Genomic DNA, 21,669 nt, shown 5'->3' with positions numbered 1-21,669 from the left:
CACTAAATATATCCGCCCATTTAAGCAGGGTGCAAATGTAAAAAATCACACAATAGTCAAATTTTACATCCCATTCTAAACTTGACGATTCAATATGTAGCTACCAAAATGTAATCGTCACTTTCACTTATTGCTGCTTCCTTCAGAACCGAAGCTGACATGATGCCTTTCGTATTTGCAGCGGAGGAGCCTCCTACTCTGGTGTCCCTGCAATGTTACGAGAACGGCTCCATCTACGCCGAGAACGACCCGGTGCCACACGAGGACCCGTGCCAGTACTGCCTGTGCCTGGACGGTCAGGTGGTGTGCGCCAAGAGGCTGTGCGAGCTGCCGCCGGAGCTGGAGGGTCGGGACTGCAAGCCGCTGCCGCCAGCACCCGGCCTCTGCTGTCCCAGCGAGTACTCCTGCGGTAAGACGGCCGTTCCGCGCTATTAACGAATTAAGCTTGACTGGCACAGATATTAACATATAAATTCATAGACTTTTAGCCATTAGGCTATGACGTAGCCTATTAATTTAAAAAAGTGTCTCAAATTTTACTCACTGAATTCCTCCAATGTGTCACTCTGACCATGTTTAATGTTGGTTTCGTTGCAGACGTGTCTGTGCTGGACAGTCTGGGACTGCGGGCGGAGGACACCAGTGAGGGGCCAGAGCCGGGCTCTGTGATCGTCACCACGTCACCGCCGACCACCCCTGCTCCCGTCACCGAGACGCTGAGCATCAGCGGCCTGGCCATGACGCCGGCCACCACCGCGCCGCCGACAGTCGGCACCGACACGGCACTGGAGAAGGAAGGTGGCCGCCAGCCGCCGAAACAGCCACGGGAGCAGTCGACGGAGGGCTCAGACAGTACCACCGAGCCCGCCCTGACAGTGGTTACCGCCGAACCGGCCACTGGAGCTGAAACTACGGAGAGCGTTACTGGTGCCGAGACTACTCAGACTGATACTGGTGCAAATGTTACCGAGTACCCAGCTGATGTCGATACTACAGTGCCTGTGACAGGTGCTGACACCGAGTCTACGGCTGAAGTTGGTACCACTGAATCTGCCGCAGTCACGGAGTCAGCGAATGAATCTAATGTATCTCAGCCTTCTCTGGACGCAGATGCCACCGAGTCGGCGTCTGTAGCTGAGACGACCCAGCCCAGTCCAGTTCCCGACACAACACAGCCCACCACCGATGTAGGAGCCACTGAGGTAACGACCGACAAAGATGGCACAGTCTCCATCACGGGCGACTATTCCACGGTCACCATGAACGGCGTCATCGCTGAATCGACTACATCAAGCTCCGCTTCTGAGCCTACCACTGGCGATAACGTAGTCGAAGTCACGACTGCTGTGGGATCCGCAGACGATGCCAGTGCCACGGAATACACCAGCACGAGCTCTGATTCTACCACTGCGCCTGATGCTACCGAGGCAAGCGCTTCCGGGTCTACCAGCATCGACACCGAGTCTTCCACTGACACCGACACTACCGAGTCTGTGACGCAGACTGCTGACACTGAGTATTCCGCTGGGGACTACGCTACCGAGGTAACGACTGGTGCTGATAGTCCGAAGACTACACTAAGTCCTGGTGCTGAGCTCACAATTAGCTCTGACGCTGAGCCTACCATGGATGCTGGTGCTGAGTCTACCACTGGTAGTCCTGAATCCACTACCGGTGCTGTTGCTGAGTCCACAGATGCTGATATCACAGAGTATCCGACCAGTGCTGACGGTGGATCCTCCATTGAGCCTGGTGCCTCTGAGTCTACCACAAGCAGTTCTACGCCTGTGTTCGCAGCAGAAGACAGCAGTGCAAATACCATTGACACTGATAATACAACTAATGATGTCGAGTCTAGCACTTCATATGAAGTAACTGCAGAGCCAACTACTGGTGGTGGCATTCCGTCTACATCCAGCGCTGACGCTGAGGTCACAACAGACGGTGAACTCACAACAGACACTGATTCTACCGAGCCTACCACCTCCACCGATCCCAGAGAAGCGACTTCGGGAACAGATGCCTCTGAAGCTTCGTCGGGTGCTGATGCCACGGAGCCGGCAACTGGTGTTAACCCGACTGAGCCAAGCACCGGGGGCACTGACACCACGGTCAGCTCTGGAACCACTGAACCTGCTACAAAGTCTGACGCCACAGAGAGCGCCACCGGTCCCGACGGCGCCGATGTGACTGGTGATACAACCACCGAATACCCCACAGACGCCGACACCACAGGCGCTACAACCGGCGACATAGAGTCAACCAAAGTTGAGGCAACAGAGCCCTCAACGAGCACTACCGGCGTCGACGCTACGACTATCGCCGATGGCACCACTGAGGCTGCTGGAGTAGAACCCTCTGAATCCTCTACCGCTCCGACTGACGTTACAGGATCGGATGCTACGTCTGGCACCACTGAGTCAACGGTTGATACTGATATCACTGAGCCTGTGACAGACGCTGATGGCGCCGATACCACCACAGTGACCGCCGACACCACCGAACCATCCACGGAAACGCCTGCCGTAGATGCTCTCCTCGAAGCGGTAGGCCTCAAACCGACAGAGGACACCGAGAACGCAAAGTCCGAGGATTCCGCCGCCGGCGACACGCAGCAGTCAGCTCCGACGACCGAGTCGAATCTCACTGACATCACAGCGGACACGGAACCGGCGACCGCAGAGCCAGAGTATAACGAGATTGCCACCAACGGCGGACCGCCCGTCAAGCCAGTGGACGAAGCCGTGAAGGCTGAGGGCAGCGGCGAGCCGGAAGAACTCTCGTCAGAGTCCGATCCCACAGGGTCAACTGGAGCTGAGTCAGCGACTGAGGATGTCCCGGGAGCTCAGATCATCGACACTACCCCGACCGGACTGTACGGGGGTCAGCCGGAAGATGCAGCGACTGAGGTCACAGAAACACCGTATGGAAGCACAGATGGGTCATTGGAGGTCACCACAAGCACCGAGACGCCAGTCACCGACGCACCATACGGGTCCACAGAAGCACCATACGAAGCCACCGATGCAGCAGATGCAGCCACAGATGCTCCAACCGAAACCACATACGCACAGGTTGATGCCTCAGGCACACCAGCTGGAGCAACAGGCGAACCGGCTGAAGACACGTACACAACGGTTGACTCGACAGATGCTCCAGCTGAGTTCTCAAGCACTGATGCCACGGGAGCTCCAGGTGAAGTCACTGACACACCGGCTGAAGCCTCAGACGCTCCAGCTGATGTTACAGGCACTCAGACCGAGACCCCTGGCAGTCCTTCCAGGCCACCGGGCTCGTTCGACACGACCATCGTCTACTCCACGCCGAACCTGAGGCTGACCAATGACACCTCCGACCAGCCCGAGTCCCCGCTGATATCAGTCACCAACGAGACGCTCGACATCCTCTCCTCGGTCGGCGCCGACGCCTTCGCCAACACCACCGACATCACGGACGCCGAGGTGGCCACGCCGGAGCCGGCCGCCGCCGCCGCCATCGCCAGTCAGGGCGCAGTGCCCGTCGGCACCTGTCTGTTTGATGGCAAAATCTACGCGTCGGCGCAGCAGATCGCGCGGGACGACCCGTGCGACTTCTGCTTCTGTTTCCGCGGCGACATCATCTGCCTGCAGCAGTCGTGCCCGCCGCCGGTGCCCGGCTGTGTGGAGCAGCCCATCGTGGGCTTCTGCTGCCCGCGCTACGAGTGTCCCGTGGACGAGGAGGGCACCGAGCCGCCGACGGTGGTGCCGCCAGGCGAGCCAGCGGCCAACTGTACCGTCCAGGGCGCCACCTACCGGGCCGGCGAGCTCATCGAGTCGTCCTCCGGGCCGTGCCTCGAATGCAGGTCAGTCACCACCCGCCCGTGCACTGCCGCGCGGTGCAATTTCAATATTTGTTCTGGCACAATGTAGAAAGTAAAACGAGAAACACCAGTCAAGTTACTCCGGAATCGCCAGACCAGAATTCGAATACCTTTATATCACCTAAGTCCTTTATTTATTAAATGCGTTGTCCTTTGTCACTGTACCGGGTAAATTACTCCCATGCCACCTCCTAACAATAATGTTTGATCAGTTTTTCCTTCATAGCTCCGTAGGTCTTTCCAATATGGCGCAGCATAAAAAAAACACACGGGCCGGGTTGGAGAGAATAAAGAGATGGAAAAGACATTTTCAAGCAATTTCCATCTATAGAAAAATGCACTAGGTACTTACCCACGAACGATGGCCACGTGTCGTGCCGACGATCGCGCCACAGGAAGACTGCGCAGTGCGTAAGGCATTGTTTTTGCAGCTGACCGTGCTGGATATAATTATCGCGGCCAGCCCATCCCACGCCTAACCGCCATTGTTCCGTCCTTTCATAACGTAAAACGCAAAATCTGAAGGCAAATAGCGCCAGCACTCAGCAGTACTCTTGCTGTTGAAGTAAATAAAAGCGAATGCACTGCAGTCTACACTCCACACTCGTCCCCCACGTGGCTGTTACTGCCATCTTGCGGCAAATCTAAAACTAACTGTCGTGCGGCACAGTATAACTTCAGGCGTTCACTACTTGTGCCACCTAGCGGCAGGTTTATCATTGCGGTACGGATAGCTATAGATTCTTCATGCACATGGGATGTTTTTTAGATGTATTTAGATCAAGACGATTGGATGAAACCATCAGCGGATGTTCAGGTGATTAAATTAGCGTTGACCGTGCGCCAGCACAATAACGCTCTCACACTTAGCACCTACTGCGAACAGCCAACACCCACGCGCATAGGTAGTCTTTGTACCCAGTACCTACCCACGCCTTCTGTCCACCGTTTGCATTTGTCTGCCAACTGCGACCCTCTGGTAACGCGGGGCCGTTCCGCTCCCAGGTGCGGCCGTAGCGGAGAGATGGACTGCGAGCCGCGCCACTGCGAGCCGCAGCCCGTGCTGAAGAAGATGATGATCACGGCCGCCCAGCGGAGACGGCGGTGAACCCGCTCCCCCGGAGGTGTTTTCCGAGTGGTCACCAGCTGAGTCACGTGCCGTCCCTACTCAGTGCGATAAAACTGGTGAGCCGCGTGGGTGAGATAAATATGACAGAGGGCGGTGAGAACATTATTCCGTTCACCGGTATAGGTGAGAATCTGAACTATGGGGCCGAGGAGAGGTCCTCAGTGGCGTGAGAATCAACTGGGTGTGCGACCTGTCTGTGAGATTTGGCCAAACATAGAGTGAGTAAAATGTATTGGCGTTAGTTCTATGGGTAGATGGTGCCAAAGTGGATGGTGGATGCTTGAGAGAGGAGCTGACGCGAGAGTTATAAGTCACGCACGCCACGAGTCACGAGAGCTGGGAATGCACCAATCACTGTGACGGCATCAAATGAATGTTTGACGTCACTTCACGACGTGTGCCACACGCCCGGCTGGGTTCAACAGTTCTGAGTATGAGAGGATGCAGGGCATTGCCGAATGACGACAGGGTGTCTCGTTGTAGTGCGGGACGGCTCCGAGCGGTTTTGTGTGTACGCTGAGATACGTTCTGTCGCCGGTGTCCTTAGAGACACGGGGTCTGTGACTTGGGGCGACCGTCTTTGGGACACAGGGCGGGCGTCGCTGAGACACGGGGGACCGTCTGCTGTGGAGGAAGCTTTACCGGTGTGTGTATTTGGCATGTGATGGAACTGGCAATCTGGTGATACTGGCGCCGCTCCGGCCACGAACGTTGCCGTCCGACAGACTCCGTAACTTTCGTATGGCAGGGGTGTGACTCCGGCTCCGACTGAGCCGAGCACCTTTAGCTTTTGGCTCATCCGAGCTCAGGGCTGGCAGCTCCGACATGACGGGCTGCGCTGAGCCAACGTCTGAACAAGTTAATCGTGTCGCGCCCGGTTGGGCTCCGGCTTTGCGGCCCTTTGACATGATGCCACAGATTATCGTTGTAATACATATCGACTGGAAAACTCGGCGTGTGAGAGTACATACTGTGATACTGACACGTCAGTAGTGTAAGTTCAAAAGACTTTGAACCGTGCACAGCTGATTATCGTTGACGCAACAGTGCAGCGGTCGCTTGGCCAATCCATCACGACTGCTGACACAACGCATCGCTAATGCATTTGTAACGACACTCGAGCTGCGTACGAAACCACACTGTAAACACGGATGATGTATTACATAATGCCACATTAATCATATATCACAGTGGCCGCAGACTGAGCGACGGTACCTCCGCAGACACAGCTTCGCACAGTCGCCTGGCCGGCCTATCGGAGGCGAGGACTGCGACTCTCCAAAGGTCTCTGACCGAGTGTAGGTCGAGCCAACAGAGGAACTGACGCCGGGAAGACGACCTGGGCCCCGTTCTGTCATAACAAGGCGACACTGCCGCCCCCGCCGCGTTGTGACTGTGCTGTCGCGAGGGCACCACTCAATGAGCTACACCTATCATCTGGAACACGGAAACACAGAGAGGTTGAAATAAAGACGAGCTTAAGACGTTCTAGGACTTGAACCGCTGATGTGGCTCGTCCTAACACTAAACGCGATTAAAATCGTGTTGCACCGCAGTTCTTCGATTACGAAACATGCTTGTCGGGTAAAATTCTACATAAAAGGTTTACAATGTCAAAGACAAATATGTTACTGAGGGCGAACTTTAAATTGTTCAAGCACGCAGCGCAGCAATGCTAAATGTTTCTCGAATGAATATGTAAGTTGCATCCTTCTTCCGATAATCATCGGAGGAAGGTCCTTGGACTCACCTATATTATACAATAAATTCCTGGACTGTGATGCTGCAACCATGGACACTTTTACTTGGTCTCGATGAATGTGACAAATAGTCTGAAAAAGGACATCAAGGATTATTATGAGATACCGCAATAGTTACCGTAAAACAGCAAACGATTCCAGTTTGAACGATGTAGATAATGCACTTCAGTCGACGGATGAATGTAATTCATTGCGTTAATGAGTCATGAGGATTAAAATGAATAGCCATTTCTACAACAAACGACTATTTAACTCACAAAGACTTTCGGATGTTCAGTGAAGGTTACACGCATAGACCTCTGTACACCCGTGTGGGAGAAGCCAACTGCCGTGTGGGAGGACAACTCATGGCTCCTCTGAAGGCGCATGTCTGTACCCACTGCGGGCGATGGCTGATTGTTGTGCTATGCTGAATGCTGTGTGGGATCGACTGGAAGGTTTGGCGCAACAAATGTGATGAAGGTTACATGACGGTGTACAGAGGTCTATACTACACAATATGCATACATCCCATAACCACTGTCCCTTAACGACTGACCCTGCCGACTATATAGCGCCTTGCTGCCGACTGGGCACGGTGAACTGACCTGGCCTCGGCGCGGCGCTGGCCGGCCGGCGGCCCGGCGCCGGGGAGCGCGGTCGTCCCGGGCTGGTGCCGGAAGTGGTGCTGGTGCTGAACGTGGTGCGGAGGTCACCACCGGGTGTCACCACTCGGCTGGTGACGCTGGCGCCGACCGCGGCCACAGAGTGATAGTGTCGGGTCTCGTCCGGAGCGGTCGACTCACCATCTGATCAGCAGCGGCACGGCAACACGGTTAGTCAGCCGCTGAACAGGCCGGGAAGTAAATAAGGCCACATCGTTCATTGAGGCAAAGTTAGTGCTCGAATACGCTACGGCAATGATGCCATACCAGATGGAACAAAACATATCTATTAAACCGCTAGTTACATAGTATGTTGTCAGGCTGGCAGCTCTCGTCAAATTATCCTTTATTGCAACTTCTTTATTGCATGATATATAGTGACCATAATGCATAGCCTACATCAGTGATTTGCGCTTAACGTTTTATGATCAATGCAGTTATTATTCGCAGCCCCAAAAACAGCTTGTAGAAGAATCAATGGATTAGCTAAAATACTACAGCGATTATTTGGAATTAAATGGGGTGAGTGCAAGCATATCAGACCGGTGAGCACCAGTAAAACGCCGAATGCCGCTGCCAGACTCACCGTTTGGCGATCTGCCGTGGCGGACCTTGCCGGTCCCCATCTCGTTCCACTGCATTTCCGTGTAGAAATGTGGTGAGCTGGCATTCAATTTCTGGGTGATAACCAATCGAGTGTTTTGGACACGCTCGGTCGCTGGAGGGGGCTTTGTTTGTGGTTTTGGTTTTAAATTCTCCGTCCGAGAGCCTCGATTTGTAGCACTATTTCTGTCGCCGCTATCCGCTTTATCTCTGTGGGAGCTGGGCTTTGTCTGCGTCCGTGCTGATTCAGTAGTACGGTGGAACTTTGTCGCCCTGTCTCCAGTAACAGACCGGGGACCGCCGTGCCGCCTTTCCTCACCTCTGTGTGCCTCAAGATCACTGTTCGGCCCCGCTACCCTACGTCGCTCATTATCCTTCCGCTGGTCAACATCCACACGCGAAGTAGTGCTTAGTGTTGTCGGCGGCTCTTGTCTCGGGACAGACGGACTATGGCTCGGAGCGGACGGGGCTTGTCTGGCGGCTCTGGCGGCCGACACTCTCTGAGCGGGCGTCCCTTCTCCGGGCCCAGTGCGGTGCTGCCGCGGCGGTGTCACACCGCGGTCGGCCGCGGGGCGGGGACGGGACACCGGCCGCCCCGCGGCGGCGCCGCTCCGTGCGGGCTCTACTTTCTGTGTGACCTGCGTGCCACGATCAGCCCGACCGGACCCGGCCAGCAGGCGACCCAGCGCCACCTCCACGCTCCTGCCAACAGCCGTGCTGCCGGACCGGCCGGCCTGGGAGCCGGGGGCGACCAGACCCGCGTGCCGCGCCTTCCAACTACCGAACGTTGACGCTGGTGGCATCCTGCGGCTCTTCTTGGAGGGCTGTTGTGACGACTGGGGTTTCTCCGATGGGGCTGGGGATTCAGAGGTCGTCCTGGAGTTATGGGGTTTCTGAGACTCCTCAGGCAGCTGATGCGTCTCAGGCCTCTCACCTGGTGATGATTTGAATACGTCCGATGTATCTGACCGACTGTTCAATGATTGTGACTCCTGAGCCGACGGCAGTTTTGACACGCTATGGTTTAACAAAGACAAGTCGGACTTTTCCGACAACTGGCAAGACGTATCAGACACTGTGATGGAAGACTTCGCATCCAAAACTGACTGGCGACAATCTTCCTGAGCTTCGTTCGCCCTGTCAACCACAGATGACTGGCAAGATTCAATCGAAGTCACGAGCCTGCTCCCTTCCACTCCACTGATGCTCTCACCTGCAGTCCGTCCTATGTCTTCTTCCAACCGATCCAATTCAGCTTTACGTTCTGAAGTTTCCAAACTTCCTAACAACTTTGGAGCGTTATCAGAGGCCTGTGCGTCTGATACTCGGAGAGCTGCGAGGTCATCAGACACGGATGAAGAAGGCGTTGGCGGTGCTGCTGCCGGCGGTGCTGTCCCCGTTTCCGGGGCTGCAGCAGACTGCGTCAGCTCTGACTCCAGGGAAGCTGACAGCGGCGAGTGCGGCTCCGTCTCCCGTGCTACGGCAGCCGGCTGAGGCGGGCCGTTCCAGCGAGAAGCCTCCGGCGGCCGCGGCTCGTCCGAGCGTGGTTCGGCCGGCGACGCCGCGGCCTCAGACGCCGTAGGCAGCCACTCCGCGCTGCCGCCATCTGTGAACACGGCCTATGACTGTTGCTAGTCCGGCGTCTGTTGGCCGGTCGGCCATTCCATCCGGCTAGACAGAGCTACTAAATTGACCGGCAGCGCCGAGTGTTAGTACCTGTTAAGCATGGCAAAATGCAAGTGGCAATAGTCTGACAAGAGAAATGGGACTCAATGGAAAAAAGGATGGCAGAAAAATAGGCTTTTAAATATCTGCTCACAATCCCTTAGAAATAATTAACGGCAGGTTTCCGTAAGTCACTTGCCACGGATTCTATATAGCTAAAAATGAGGCACCGTTACAGCAAACAAAATAAAAATAGACCCAGGAAGTTAAACACAGCACTGACTAGTGCAATCAATCCCAAATGTTTTTGGTTCACTGTTAACCCGCGCCCAGATGGGGTCTGCCGAGCAACGCGGTCTGATGGGGGGGGGGGGCCATTTTGGCCCCCCCCCCTCAGATCTCGAGAACCACGCAACATAGCGACAAGCGGTAAACGGTGTTGGATAGCCCCAACGGGGAACTACCTTGTGACCCAATTTCATTGACCTCGGTCAAACCGATGACGTCACAGGTCAGGTCAAAGGTCGAATTTTCACCGTTTACAGGCATTTCAAGAAATGCGTTGTAAAATCGTGTAAAATGCATTTCATTGAAAATCATCGATGGGGAAATGTTCTTCAAACACATATTTTGCTATTTGAGGTCACTGATACCAGGTCAGGTCACAGAGGTCAGGTCACTGGGGGGGTCACAATATGAAAGTGTCGTGTGATACATGTTTTATGGTCCATTTTACATGACAAATGCGATTATGTGGGTCAGACAGACTTAAGGGCCAGCTAAGGTCACGTTTTGGTCAAGGTCAGGTCAAGGTCAGGTCAAGGTCAGGTCAAATTAGGTCAAATTTCAAAGTTGATATTTTTGCATAAAATGGGTATCGATTCGATGCAGCTCGTCACGGGGAGTTCAATGGTGGTCTCCGTTTTGCTCTACAAGGTCTAGAATTGCTAAAAATTGAGTTCAAAAATTTGACGTCATCAATTTTTAACAGTTTTTTCGCTATAACTTGGCAGAAAAAAGAGGTATCGATCTAAAATTTGGTATGTATATTGAAGAGCGCAGGGACTATCACATATATTCCGGTTTTTTCGAAATTCGAAAAATTTTTGGAATTTTTTTGAGTTTTTCTAAAAAAATCAATTTTTTTGATTTTTGGGGGTCAAAATCCAAAAATTTCGAAAATCCGAGATAGCAGTTTTATAGCGCCGTCTTTTCTCTACACAACCACATAAAGAACTTTAAAATTGCTTGTTAACTGTAGAATTGGTGAGCGTTTCAAGATGTCATGTTTTTTGCTCATTTTTACTCGAACATGACCTCAGTTTGACCTCAATAACTCCTGACCTGAGGTGACCTGTGACTTGAAATTTTGTGTGAAGGTGTCAAATTGATGTCCGGTAAGGTACCCAAAATTTGGCGGCGCTGCGCGCCGCCGTTTTCTCGCTATTTAAGAAAAACCACAGGGGGGGGGGCCAAAATGGCCCCCCCCATCAGGGCGCGGGTTAACAGGTGACTGGAACTCAGGCTTGTTTTAAAACTGATCGGTGGCTCGGTGTGGACCAGCCTTCTAAAAATAAAGTGCTCGAGATGCGATCTCCAGCAATTTCTGGCCCGTTTAATACTGTGGCGCCGGCCACGCTAACTAGCCGGTCAAAATGCAAATGAAATGGTAAAAGGGAAGCCAACGTAGGAGCCTACGAGTACGAACGGGACAGCGCTATGTCTGTGAAATGTTGAATCCACCAGTTGTTAATAATTAATGGCGAGATGTTCAGTAGTTTATAAAACAGATGTCGATGAGGCAAAATAAATATCAGTTATAAGCCTATATGACAGTTCACAAGCAAGCATGGTGACTGACTACACGCAATCACGGAAAAAGTTAATGATTACTTGTTAATATAAACAGAGACAGAGTAAGCACAGAGGCATGTCTAAGTACTTACCCGCTGTTCCAATATGCACCGTTTTCATCTTATCGACATACAGGTGCCGAAAATGAGTCATCGAGAGATCCCTCTGCTGTTCCCCGGAGACGGACGTCGCACTCAGCTGCTCCACCTGGCCGACGGGTACCGAGAACATGAGCTATAAACCACCCCGCGGACACACACACCGAGTATACACTGCTGAATAATGCACCACACAGGGGGATCCGTCGCCGGCCGCCGCGAATACAGCGCAACAGCCGGCCAGCCCGGCCACTCCCCTGGCATCGCCGTGCTGCATAACTCTGCATAAACACATAAAGCCGGCCCGGACAATGGTGCCGGTGACAGGCTCCGTGCCCCGGTGGACGCGCGTGCAGCGGACAGGCCGGGCGGGTCCCCGGGAGCTCACCTGCACGTGCTGCCGCTCCCCGTCAGACAGTCCGCCGCCGGACACTGGCCGCTCAGACACCGACCCTGCCGAGTGGAGGAGCCGAGACTCCGCACCTGGGAAACCAGCGGCGCCATATTGAGTGCCATGGAAGTTAGAACAATTCATCAGGTTCGCCGCGACAGAACATTCGTAACTGCAGGAAGTCCAGAAATGTTATAAAAATACAAAGCGCGCTTGTGAAAATGTGTTACTCACTGCATGCGTCTATGGCGGACTCAAGCTAGGTCCAATAATAGCTCAAAGAATGGTAATTTTCTACAACTCTTATGTTTGTTTGTTGGTGGTTCGGGGCGCGCCGACTGCAAGGTCATTTTGCAATTTGCTGCAACTCATTAACCTTACCAATGGGTGCCGCTGACGCTGAGCGCGTATCTTACCTGATACGGCGGTGGCTGGTTGGGTCGGCCGCCTCCATCCGGGCAGGTGAGACGTCTCAGTGGCCGCCGAGGCCGCAGCCACCGGGGTCCTCCACCAGGGAGATGGTGACGGTTGCGGCTGCGGTTCTGACACCGCAGGACCCGGGTGAGATCGCTCCTGCGCTGCTGGGCGCGGCAGCGAGTCGGCATCGCCCGCCGGCGCCGCGGCGTCCAGCTCGTCGTCAAAGATCTCCTCGATGACAACGCCTGAGTGGTTGGAGGCGGCGTCATCGGCGTCGTCCACCTCGGTGATGACGAGTCCCGGGCTGGAGTCGCGCTCGATGTGGATGGCGTGGATCGTCTCCACCACGGTGCGGCCTGATGTCGAACTGGTGGCGGAGGCGGCGGAGCTGGCCGCCGGCCGCGGAGGCCACGGCCCCGCCCGGCTGCCGCTGCCGCCCATCTCGGATCGAAGCTGGCGCTTCATGCGCTCGATCTCGGAGCGGATCTGCTGCTTGGTCCGCTCCAGGTCGTGCCAGTTGACGTTGCTGGCGCGGCGCCGCGGCTGCTCAGCGCGCTCCCAGCCGGGCCGGCTCTCACTGGCCACGCTCTCCAGCAGGCTGGGTGCGCTCTGCTTCTTCAGAATGGAGCGCGGCGCCGGCTGGCCGCGCTGCTGGGCCGTGTGCCGCAGGAACGCCTGGTGCCGCCGCTCCATCCGCGCCCAGTCGTCCTCCAGCTGCCGCTGCAGCTCGCTCGAGCCGCGCCGGCTGTCCTCGGTCCGAGACGCCGCCGGAGACCGGGGTGGGGACCGGGACGGAGGCGGTGACTTGGGGAGGGACGGCGGTGGCCGAGACGGCGGAGGCGACTTGGGAAGGGACGGCTGGGACCGGGACGGAGGCGGCGACTTAGGGAGCCGGGTCGCTGCCGGCAGTGATGTCGGCTCTCGTTGTGCTGAAGGAGTCGGCTGCCGCGCGTCAAACAGGCCCGGCAGCGACACTGGCTGCCTGTCGGAGGCTGTAGCCGGTGGAGCCTGTACTGCCGGTGTCGACAGAGGCCGGCGGGCCGCGCGGAGGCCGGACAGCGACAGCGGCTGCTTGGCCGGCGGCGGGGACGTGGGCGACTTACTGGAGAGCGTGGGCAGGGAGGCCGGCTGGCTGGTGGACAGCAGACTGGGCGACGAGCGCTGAGAGAACAACGACGGCCGCTTCCTGGCGCCGCCCAGGCTGATGGTGAAGCTGGTCTGGGTGCGGCTCTCGGCGGCCGGCGCCGCGCCGTTCAGGTACACCCCAGTGCTGGCGCGGCGCCGCTGGGCGCTGCCAGCCGTTTCTGGGGAGTGCTCCGGCCGCGCCACACGCACCTGTACTGTGTGCCGGTCGGCGGGCGCAGCAGCCGCGCCGCCGCCCGCCCCTGTCCACTGAGCCGTGCAGTCGGCCGCGCCGGCGCCGCTGTCGGGTGTGACCGCCGGCAGGCTGGAGGGCCCGCGCCCCGCGTCAGAGGCGAGCCCAGCCGGCCGCAGGGGACGGCGCGCCGCGGGCCGGCCGATCGGTGCCGCCGGACTGTCGGACCATAGAGAGGGAGCCACACTGGGAGGCTTCCTACCCACACTGGCCGAGCCGTCCGATACTACAGGCACCGTGGCGAAACTGGGCAGACTGGTCGACAGGGATTGTCGCCGGGGCCGCTCGAAACGGCTGGTCCACAGCGGTTCAGGACCGGAGTCGGTCGGCGACTCTGGGGGAGGCACCGAGGGCAGAGGAGGGGGAGAGTCCGGGGGAGAGTCCGGGGGAGGCTGCGAGGGGGGCGGAGGGGGCAGGTCACACGGCGACTCGGTCGGTGAGTCGGGAGGAGGACACGAAGGAGGCTCGGGCGGAACCTCAGATGAAAGCTCGACGTCGGCGTTGGCGCTGAGATCTAGCGGTGCCGGTCGGGGGCCGTGTCCGCCGGCCGGCGGGCGTGACTCGGAGCTGAGGCGTGGCTCGGCCGGCTGGCCGTTGGCCAGGCCCGCGGCCGGCTGCCCCACACTGGCCGTTAGCAGCGTGGTGGGTGACTGAGCGGGGTCAGCAGTACGGCTCCAGGCGTCTCCTTTGAGGCCGTCCCGCAGACTGCGCCGCTCCTGGCTCCTGGGCAGCCAGCTGGGCTGTTGGTCCGTCCCACCGAGCAGTGTAGAGCTCGACAGGCTGTGAGGCCGCGCTGGTCTTGTGCTGGGCAGACTGCTGGGGCCGGACGGCAGCAGGTGGCTCTCGTCGGGACCCCACAGGTGGACCACACTGGTGCTCAGCCGCCGCCGCGGGCCGGTGGACGCGGCGGTCGAGATCGAGCTGGGCGGCCGCTCATCCTCCGTTTCCAGAGTCATCGCGGCGTCCGTCCGGCCTCCAAAGACGTCACACCGGTCTCCAGTGACGTCAGAGCGCTCGTCGGCTGTGTCGCGCACGGTGAGCACGTCGGCGGTGACGGCGCTCCAGCACGATCCGATCGAGTCGGGCGAGAGGAGGCGCGGGTCGGCCGGCCGCTCGGGCAGCTCGTCACCGGCCGCCGGCGCGCCCAGTCGCAGGCAGCTCTCGGACAGACGCCGCTCGCGCTCAGGGCTCTGGTCGCCCGAGGTCAGGTTGGTGCAGTACAGGTAGCGGCGGATGTCGCGCTTCTCCTGCTCCAGGGTTGGACTGGAGGAGGAGCGGTCCGAGACGGTCAGCGCCCTCGTCCCTCCGCCGGCGCCCAGCTGCGTCAGACTGGCTGCGCGACCCACGCTCGTCACGCTCACGTTGATCTTGCCGGTGACCCAGGTAGCCGTGTGTCGCCGGCGCGGCTCCGAGGCGCTCCTGGCGGCCGCCTCTGCCTGGCGGCGGTGCGCGATCGTCCGCCGCGCGTTGAAGGCGCTCTGTGGCCGGCGCCGATCCTGGCTGGAGAGCAGCGGGGTGGCCGGGGACGCGGTGGTGCTGACCGGCCGTCGACTCCGGTAGGTGCGCCGCTCCGAGCCCGCGGCCGCAGAAAGGTCTGATACAGAGTCGGCAGAGAGCGGGCTGAGGACGCGACGGAGGGATGGCGGGGAGTCACTGCCGTCCGCCGAACTGGAGTCTGTCTCCAGCTCCGCCGACCGCGGCTCCGGGAGACTGGTGACCGGCTGCCGGGGCGGCGACTGAACACGGATACTGGCCCTGCTACCGCTCTTCAGCTCTCCTGTCCTTTCAAACAATGACGGTGGCGTCCTGTCCGGCTCCTGTTCAGGTTCCGACGGTCGCTTGGACTCCGGCCGCGGCTCCTGACGGCTCTGTCGCTCCGGCTGTGTCTCTGAGGCTCCGTCGGACGTCAATTGGACGCTGGTCCTCGCGCCGTGCTCGGTGAGCGCCCTCCCGATGCTGAACTTGAGAGCTCTCGGTGCCGCCCTCGGCGGGCTGCCTGGGGTCTCTCCGGCGAACAGGAGACTGCCGGTGGACTTGCTGTGCCGCCGCGGCTGGGGCCGAGGAGCGGTGGGGGCTGCCGAGTCGTGACCCCTGAGCGAGGAGTCGTGACTCGAGTCGGGCTCGGGCCTCGAGTGGGTGCCGGCTGGCGCGGCCGGCGGGCCCCGCAGGCCGCTGAGCGGGATCGTCAGCCGGGTGGTGGCGGTGGGCACGCCGTGCGGTACCAGGCGCGGCCGGCGCTCCCCCGAGTCGAGCAGGTCGCCCACGCTCGAGGTCAGACGGCCGGTCGGACGGCGCCGCCGCGGAGGGGCCACCGGCACTGAGCCGGCGTCGGTCTGCGGTCCGCTTGCTGCGCCCACACCGCTCGCACTGTCACCACGCTCCGACGCACTTTGTTGCGTGGCCGCGGCGGCCTGCTCCGCCGCGCTGACGGTCACCAAACTGATGCGCGCCGGCCGGCCGGGCCGCGGCGGCCGACCCTTCACGTCATCGGTGACGACATCGCGGTGGCCGGTGACGTCACCGAGCCGCTGCGCCGGCTCCGATTGGCGGCCGAGCCGGAGCGGCGCCGGCAGCTGTCGGCAGAGGGGGCGGAGTCAGCCGGCCGTGCCGGACGTGCTGGGGAGGAGCGGCCCCACCCCGGCCGCAGCTGGGCCGAGCGGGCGCTCTGCCAGCTCTCGGCGCGTGAGCACATCACTCCCGGCGCGTCACGCAGCGCGAGCTGCAGTAACAGAGAGAGTGACGGTGACGCATCGCGCAACAACATCGAACGCGTCGCGTGTTTTATTGAAAAACTGGTGACAGCTGACCTTGGGCGCCCTATATACCGAGCCTTCCGTTCTCCATAAACACATCAGAGCCGGCGGCGCAGTCAGTCGCGACGGCATTGCACAGCGCCCACGACACACAGCCGTCACACGAACATACCGGCTGCAGGGCGGGCGCAGTACCGCGCCCCGAACATCGCGGGGCTGGGGTAAAATAAAGGAGCAAAATTGAATTCGCTATTAGCATTTAGCTTCACCCGTTCCTCATGTTAAGTTTTGCCATTCCTTGCTTGTTTTGCCTTTTGTCCATGTTATTCAACGCAAACAACGCACGGGAAAAATACATTATGAAAGATGGTGAAGCTTTGCGTATGCACTATTATATCATAGCTAAGGGCGACAGAGGGCCTGGACATCTGGGAATAGCTCTCAACTATACAAAAATAAGAGCCGTCTCTTTTCATTCTTGAATTAAAACTTTCCAATGTACTATAAATCGGTAAAAGGTTTAAGGCAGTTGAATACCAGCGAAATGGACGAATTTGGATCCCAGTCTCAACTTTTATTGGATTTGGCGCTGATCGAGTTCGAAAAGAAAGGGTGTCGATACTGGTGACCTGAGCAGTGAGGTGTATCGAGCACCTAGGTATAAATAATAAGTATGCATTACTGGACGATCACGTATCGGAAATTAGCGTTACGTATCGGGAGCTCGAAATATAACCATTTAGTAGCGATCAAACCACTAGCAAATGCAAACATAATTAGTAATTACTGATGAATAGATCGCAAATGAACGTTAACAGTAACATATATGTACTGACGTACTGGAGTCGTTATCTATTCCTATTCATGACATATCTTGGCGCATTGGCGCAAGAGTGAGAGTGACAGTGAGAGGAGACCTCAGTCGGGGCGTCTCCGGGCCAGACTGAATAATCAGCAGCCGGCCGCCTGCCCAGCTCATGTGTGATGTATGAGCCGCTCGCCGTACCCTTGGCCCGGATCCAACACAACTTCCCCAGAGTGAAATGACATTTTGTCGCTGCAAGTGTCTCCCATTGCAGCGTCTGTAGGCTCATCGGTCTCGCAGTCTTTTTGTTGGCCCACCCTGTCGCCCCAAACGCAGTCGCCGCGTCAGAGGCGGTCTCTGTTCCTCCCGTCACAGTGAGGGTTTTTACCTGGGACGGGGTCGCAGCGTCGGCGCGCAGTGCCTTCTCGATCCAGGTCGGCGGCCGGCGGTCCCCTTTGATCGGGGACGGAGCGTCCGGTGCCGTTTCTGACCGGCCGCCTCCCGGGACCGGGCTGCCGGTGATGATGGTCGTCGAAGTGTGGTTGACGGCCTCCTTCGCTGTGTTCAGCACGGTCGTCGACCGATGATTTGCCTTGGCAGACCGCTGTCGAAACCGATTGGTGCCTAGAATCTGAAAATGAAGGGATGTTCAAGCTATATAAGATTATCATATATTTACTAGTACAATCTTTTTGCGTGCGCGAAAGCATCGCAGAACGCATTACAGGTGGCCATTAGAAATAGCATTCATGCGTAACTGATATTACGAGGCGGATATGGAAGCTTCCCATCTGCTATATTTGGTCCCTAATCCATGATCGGCTTTTGTTTTTTGACATGCAGCGCACAGCTCAGAATGTTGGCTAATGTTATAGCTTGTTGAGTCCCTGAGAGATGTAAGTACAATATCCATTACAGGAGCTAAATGTGCGTTTTTATTAGTTGATGCGATTCAGATCAGGACTGCTTTCGCCCTGGACTCCAGATCGGCACAATTGGTCGAGGGCACTTTTTCTCGGTATATCTTAACGAAGCGTAAAAACAATAGGTATGCACCGTTTACTAAACAAGTAGGTAAACGGCACCTTATACATTAATAGTCTAAATGTGTCTTAACTGGGGTAAAGTAGGCAATATGCATGCCTATAAACGAATGAACGATATAATGAACGAATGAACGAATAAACGAAGACGGTGGAGTTTATGTCACAGATGTCTGTAGTGTAATGCGGTACAGCATATCTACAGGCGCCTGTGGTGTAGTGCGGTACAGTATATCTACAGGCGCCTGTATTGCGGTACAGTATATCTACAGGCGCCTGTATTGCGGTACAGGATATCTACAAGCGCATGTAGTGTAGTGCGGCACAGTACATACATGTACCCTATCTATACAGGCACCTGTGTAGTGCGGCACAGTATATTTACAGGCGTTTATTATAATGTGATGCGGTACAGTATATCTACAGGCGCCTGTGGTGTAGTGCGGCACAGTATATCTACAGGCGCCTGTATTGCGGTACAGGATATCTACAAGCGCATGTAGTGTAGTGCGGCGCAGTACATATACATATGTACACTACAGGCACCTGTGGTGTAGTGCAGTACAGTATATTTACAGGCGTTTATAATGCAATGCGGTACAGCATATCTGCAGGCGTCTGTACTGTAATACAGTACAGTATATGCACATCGGGTGGGGCGGAGCGGCGCTGTTGTCAGCGGTGGCTTGGTTCTGCTGACCGGGAGAGGTGCCTAGACATAGCCCAGACACATGGCTGTGCACCAATCCTAGGACGTTTCTTAGGTCATATATATTGTATGTAATGGAAATACAGATGTGATGAGATGAAATGCGTATATCTCAACTGATCTGTAGTGTCATGCGGTGCAGAAGTATCTACCAAAGGCGGCGGAACGGGGGGGGGGGGCACCGTGCCCACTTGATTTTGGCATTTTAACATGAGCCCTATGAGCGTTGCATGGAAAGAATGGGACCAATAGTCCCATTCTTTCCATTCTTTCCATGCAGTGCCATCCCCCCCCTTAACCCGCGCCCCGTAGGGGGGCCGAAACGCCCCCCCCCCCTGTCCTTTTCCGTCGATATCTCCTAAACGGCTAGAGATATCGCCACCAAACTTTCAGGACCCCTCCGGGCATCAATTTTACACATTGTGACCAAAAATATTCCAGAGGCCATGATAGGTTAGCCACAAATGACGTCAGAATGACGTCATGTTCTGCCATTTTCGACCGAAAAAAGACCTTCGCGAGAAGAGCTGTCAGGCCTACAGCTTTGAAGATACAGAAAAATGGTCAAGACATAAAAGGTGTAGAATTGACAGGGCTACAAAACTACCACCTCGGAGTTTAGAAATTTTTGAGTTCTGACCACCAAAAATTAAAAGAGCATTTTTTTATATATAAGCCAAAAAAAAATGAGTTTAAAAAACGGAATATATGTGATAGTACCTACCGTCTTCTATCTACATAGATCGATATCTCGTTTTTTGGCCAAGTTATGGCGAAAACACTGTTTAAAAATGATGACGTCAAATTTTCAAACTTAATTTTTGGAAATTCTAAACCATGTAGGGCAAGATAAAGACCACCATTAGACTCCCCGTGACAAGCTGCATCGAATCAATACCCAATTTATGCAAAAATATCAACTTTGAAATTTTACCTAATTTGACCTGATCTTGACCTGACCTTCACCAAAACGTGACCAAAGCTGGCTCCAAGGGCTGCCTGACCCACACAATCGCATTTGTCATGTAAAATGGACCATAAAACATGTATCACACGACACTTTTGCATGGAAAGTGAATTCGATTTCACTTTCATATTGTGACCCCCAGTGACCTGGCCTCTGTGATCTGACCTGATATCAGTGACCTCAGATAGCAAAGTACCTATGTGTTTGACGAACAATGAGTACCATCGATGGTTTTCAATAACTTACCAATTTATTCGATTTCACAACGCATTTCTTGAAATGCCTGTGAACGGTGAAAATCCGATCTTTGATCTGACCTGTGACGTCATCGGTTTGACCTAGGTCAATGAAATTTGGTCACAAGGTAGTTCCCCGGTGGGGCCATCGAACGCCGTTTGAATTTTGAAAATCGGCTGGTAAATTTCCGAGATCGTAAGGGGGGCCGAAACGCCCCCCCCCCCCCCACTTCGGGTGGTAGGGTCCGCCGATAGCCCTACAGGGCGCGGGTTAATTGAAGGTGTTCCGGCGCTACTAATATCTACAGTCGCCTTAATGTAGTGCGGTACAGTATATCTATCTGCAGGCGCCTGTAGGTAGTGCAGTGCGGTACAGTATATCTACAGGCGCCTGAAGTGTATTGCGGTACAGTATATCTGCAGGCGCCTGTAGTGCAGTGCGGTACAGTATATCTACAGGCGCCTGTGGTGTAGAGCGGTACAGTATAGCTACAGGCGTCTGTGGTGTAGTGCGGTACAGTATAGCTACAGGCATCTGTTGTGTAGTGCGGTACAGTATACCTACAGGCGCCTGTGGTGTAGTGCGGTACAGTATATCTACAGGCGCCTGTACTGCAGTGCGGTGCAGTATATCTGTAGGCGCCTGTGGTGTAGTGCGGCACAGTATATCTACAGGCGCCTGTAGTGCAGTGCGGTACAGTATATCTACAGGCACCTGTACTGCAGTGCGGTGCAGTAGGTATATCTGTAGGCGCCTGTGGTGTAGTGCGGTACAGTGAAGTCACCTACCCAGACCACCTCGTTGGCCCGTTCGGCCGCAATGGGCAGATTGGGCCCACAGTCCCGCCGCTGTAGGCCGCTCAGGACCGGCTGCTGCTGCGCGCCGTATATCTCCGACCACGGCACCCACAGCTGAACGGCAGCCTCCTCAGCGCTGCGAGCCACCGGTGCACCATACGGCGCCAGTCCCAGGATCTGGGGACGGGGACGGCGGCAGCGCTGCTCGACGGGGCTCGCTGGCTCCACTGGGGCCGTCAGATCGGCGGAGTGGACCGTCACGGCCACTCCTCCGCCGTCAGGACGGTCACTGCCGGTTGGCGGTGGAAGTCTGTCGAGGGCGACCATCTCTTCAGCACATTCACTTACAAATTCTCCGCCGATAGCGAACCCTCTTGTTTCATCACTCGTCTCCCTGATAAGGCCGCTATCCCAGTCTGATCTGAAGACGGTGCGGAGATTCCTGACATCAGGCAGCTGCCTGATGATGATCTCTCGGCTTCCGTACCGCAGCTCGCCCAGCGTCACCGACCAGTGACTGGTTATGTCGGACCTATCATCAGACACTGCCGGACGGGGCCAGA

At 56.3% G+C, this 21,669-nt stretch overlaps 2 protein-coding genes across 5 annotated transcripts in view; one reads left to right on the top strand and one right to left on the bottom strand.

The window, feature by feature from the left end:
• The window catches only part of LOC122378673 (mucin-19-like), a 31,242-nt gene extending 25,305 nt beyond the window's left edge, over positions 1-5,937 (top strand). For both annotated transcript variants that reach the window (XM_043360006.1, XM_043360007.1), the window contains exons 11-13: positions 182-409; positions 598-3,841; positions 4,865-5,937. In XM_043360006.1, the coding sequence (XP_043215941.1) occupies positions 182-409; positions 598-3,841; positions 4,865-4,967 (3,575 nt within the window). In that variant the 3' untranslated portion in view covers positions 4,968-5,937. The remainder of the gene's footprint in view (positions 1-181; positions 410-597; positions 3,842-4,864) is intronic.
• Positions 5,938-6,128: 191 nt separating this feature from the next.
• Positions 6,129-21,669, bottom strand: part of LOC122378674 (proline-rich protein 36-like) — a 41,421-nt gene continuing 25,880 nt past the window's right edge. The window contains exons 4-11 of one of the 3 annotated variants that reach the window (XR_006256062.1): positions 17,742-17,984; positions 12,420-16,368; positions 12,001-12,095; positions 11,607-11,721; positions 7,979-9,614; positions 7,336-7,536; positions 6,739-6,820; positions 6,129-6,425 (exon numbers count right to left, since the gene is read on the bottom strand). Coding sequence is in view for 2 of the 3 variants with exons in the window: in XM_043360008.1 (XP_043215943.1) it covers positions 6,744-6,820; positions 7,336-7,536; positions 7,979-9,601; positions 11,607-11,721; positions 12,001-12,095; positions 12,420-16,368; positions 17,742-17,984 (6,303 nt within the window). In the remaining variant the exon portion in view is untranslated. The remainder of the gene's footprint in view (positions 6,426-6,738; positions 6,821-7,335; positions 7,537-7,978; positions 9,615-11,606; positions 11,722-12,000; positions 12,096-12,419; positions 16,369-17,741; positions 17,985-21,669) is intronic. The other 2 variants (XM_043360008.1, XM_043360009.1) reach the window with 2 other exon arrangements.

The sequence above is a fragment of the Amphibalanus amphitrite genome, unplaced genomic scaffold (genome assembly GCF_019059575.1).
Source record: "Amphibalanus amphitrite isolate SeventyFive unplaced genomic scaffold, NRLGWU_Aamphi_draft 000063F_arrow, whole genome shotgun sequence".
NCBI classification, from domain to species: domain Eukaryota; kingdom Metazoa; phylum Arthropoda; class Thecostraca; order Balanomorpha; family Balanidae; genus Amphibalanus; species Amphibalanus amphitrite.
The sequence above is the reverse complement of the archived record's forward strand: the minus strand, read 5'-3'. Positions and strand labels throughout refer to the sequence as shown.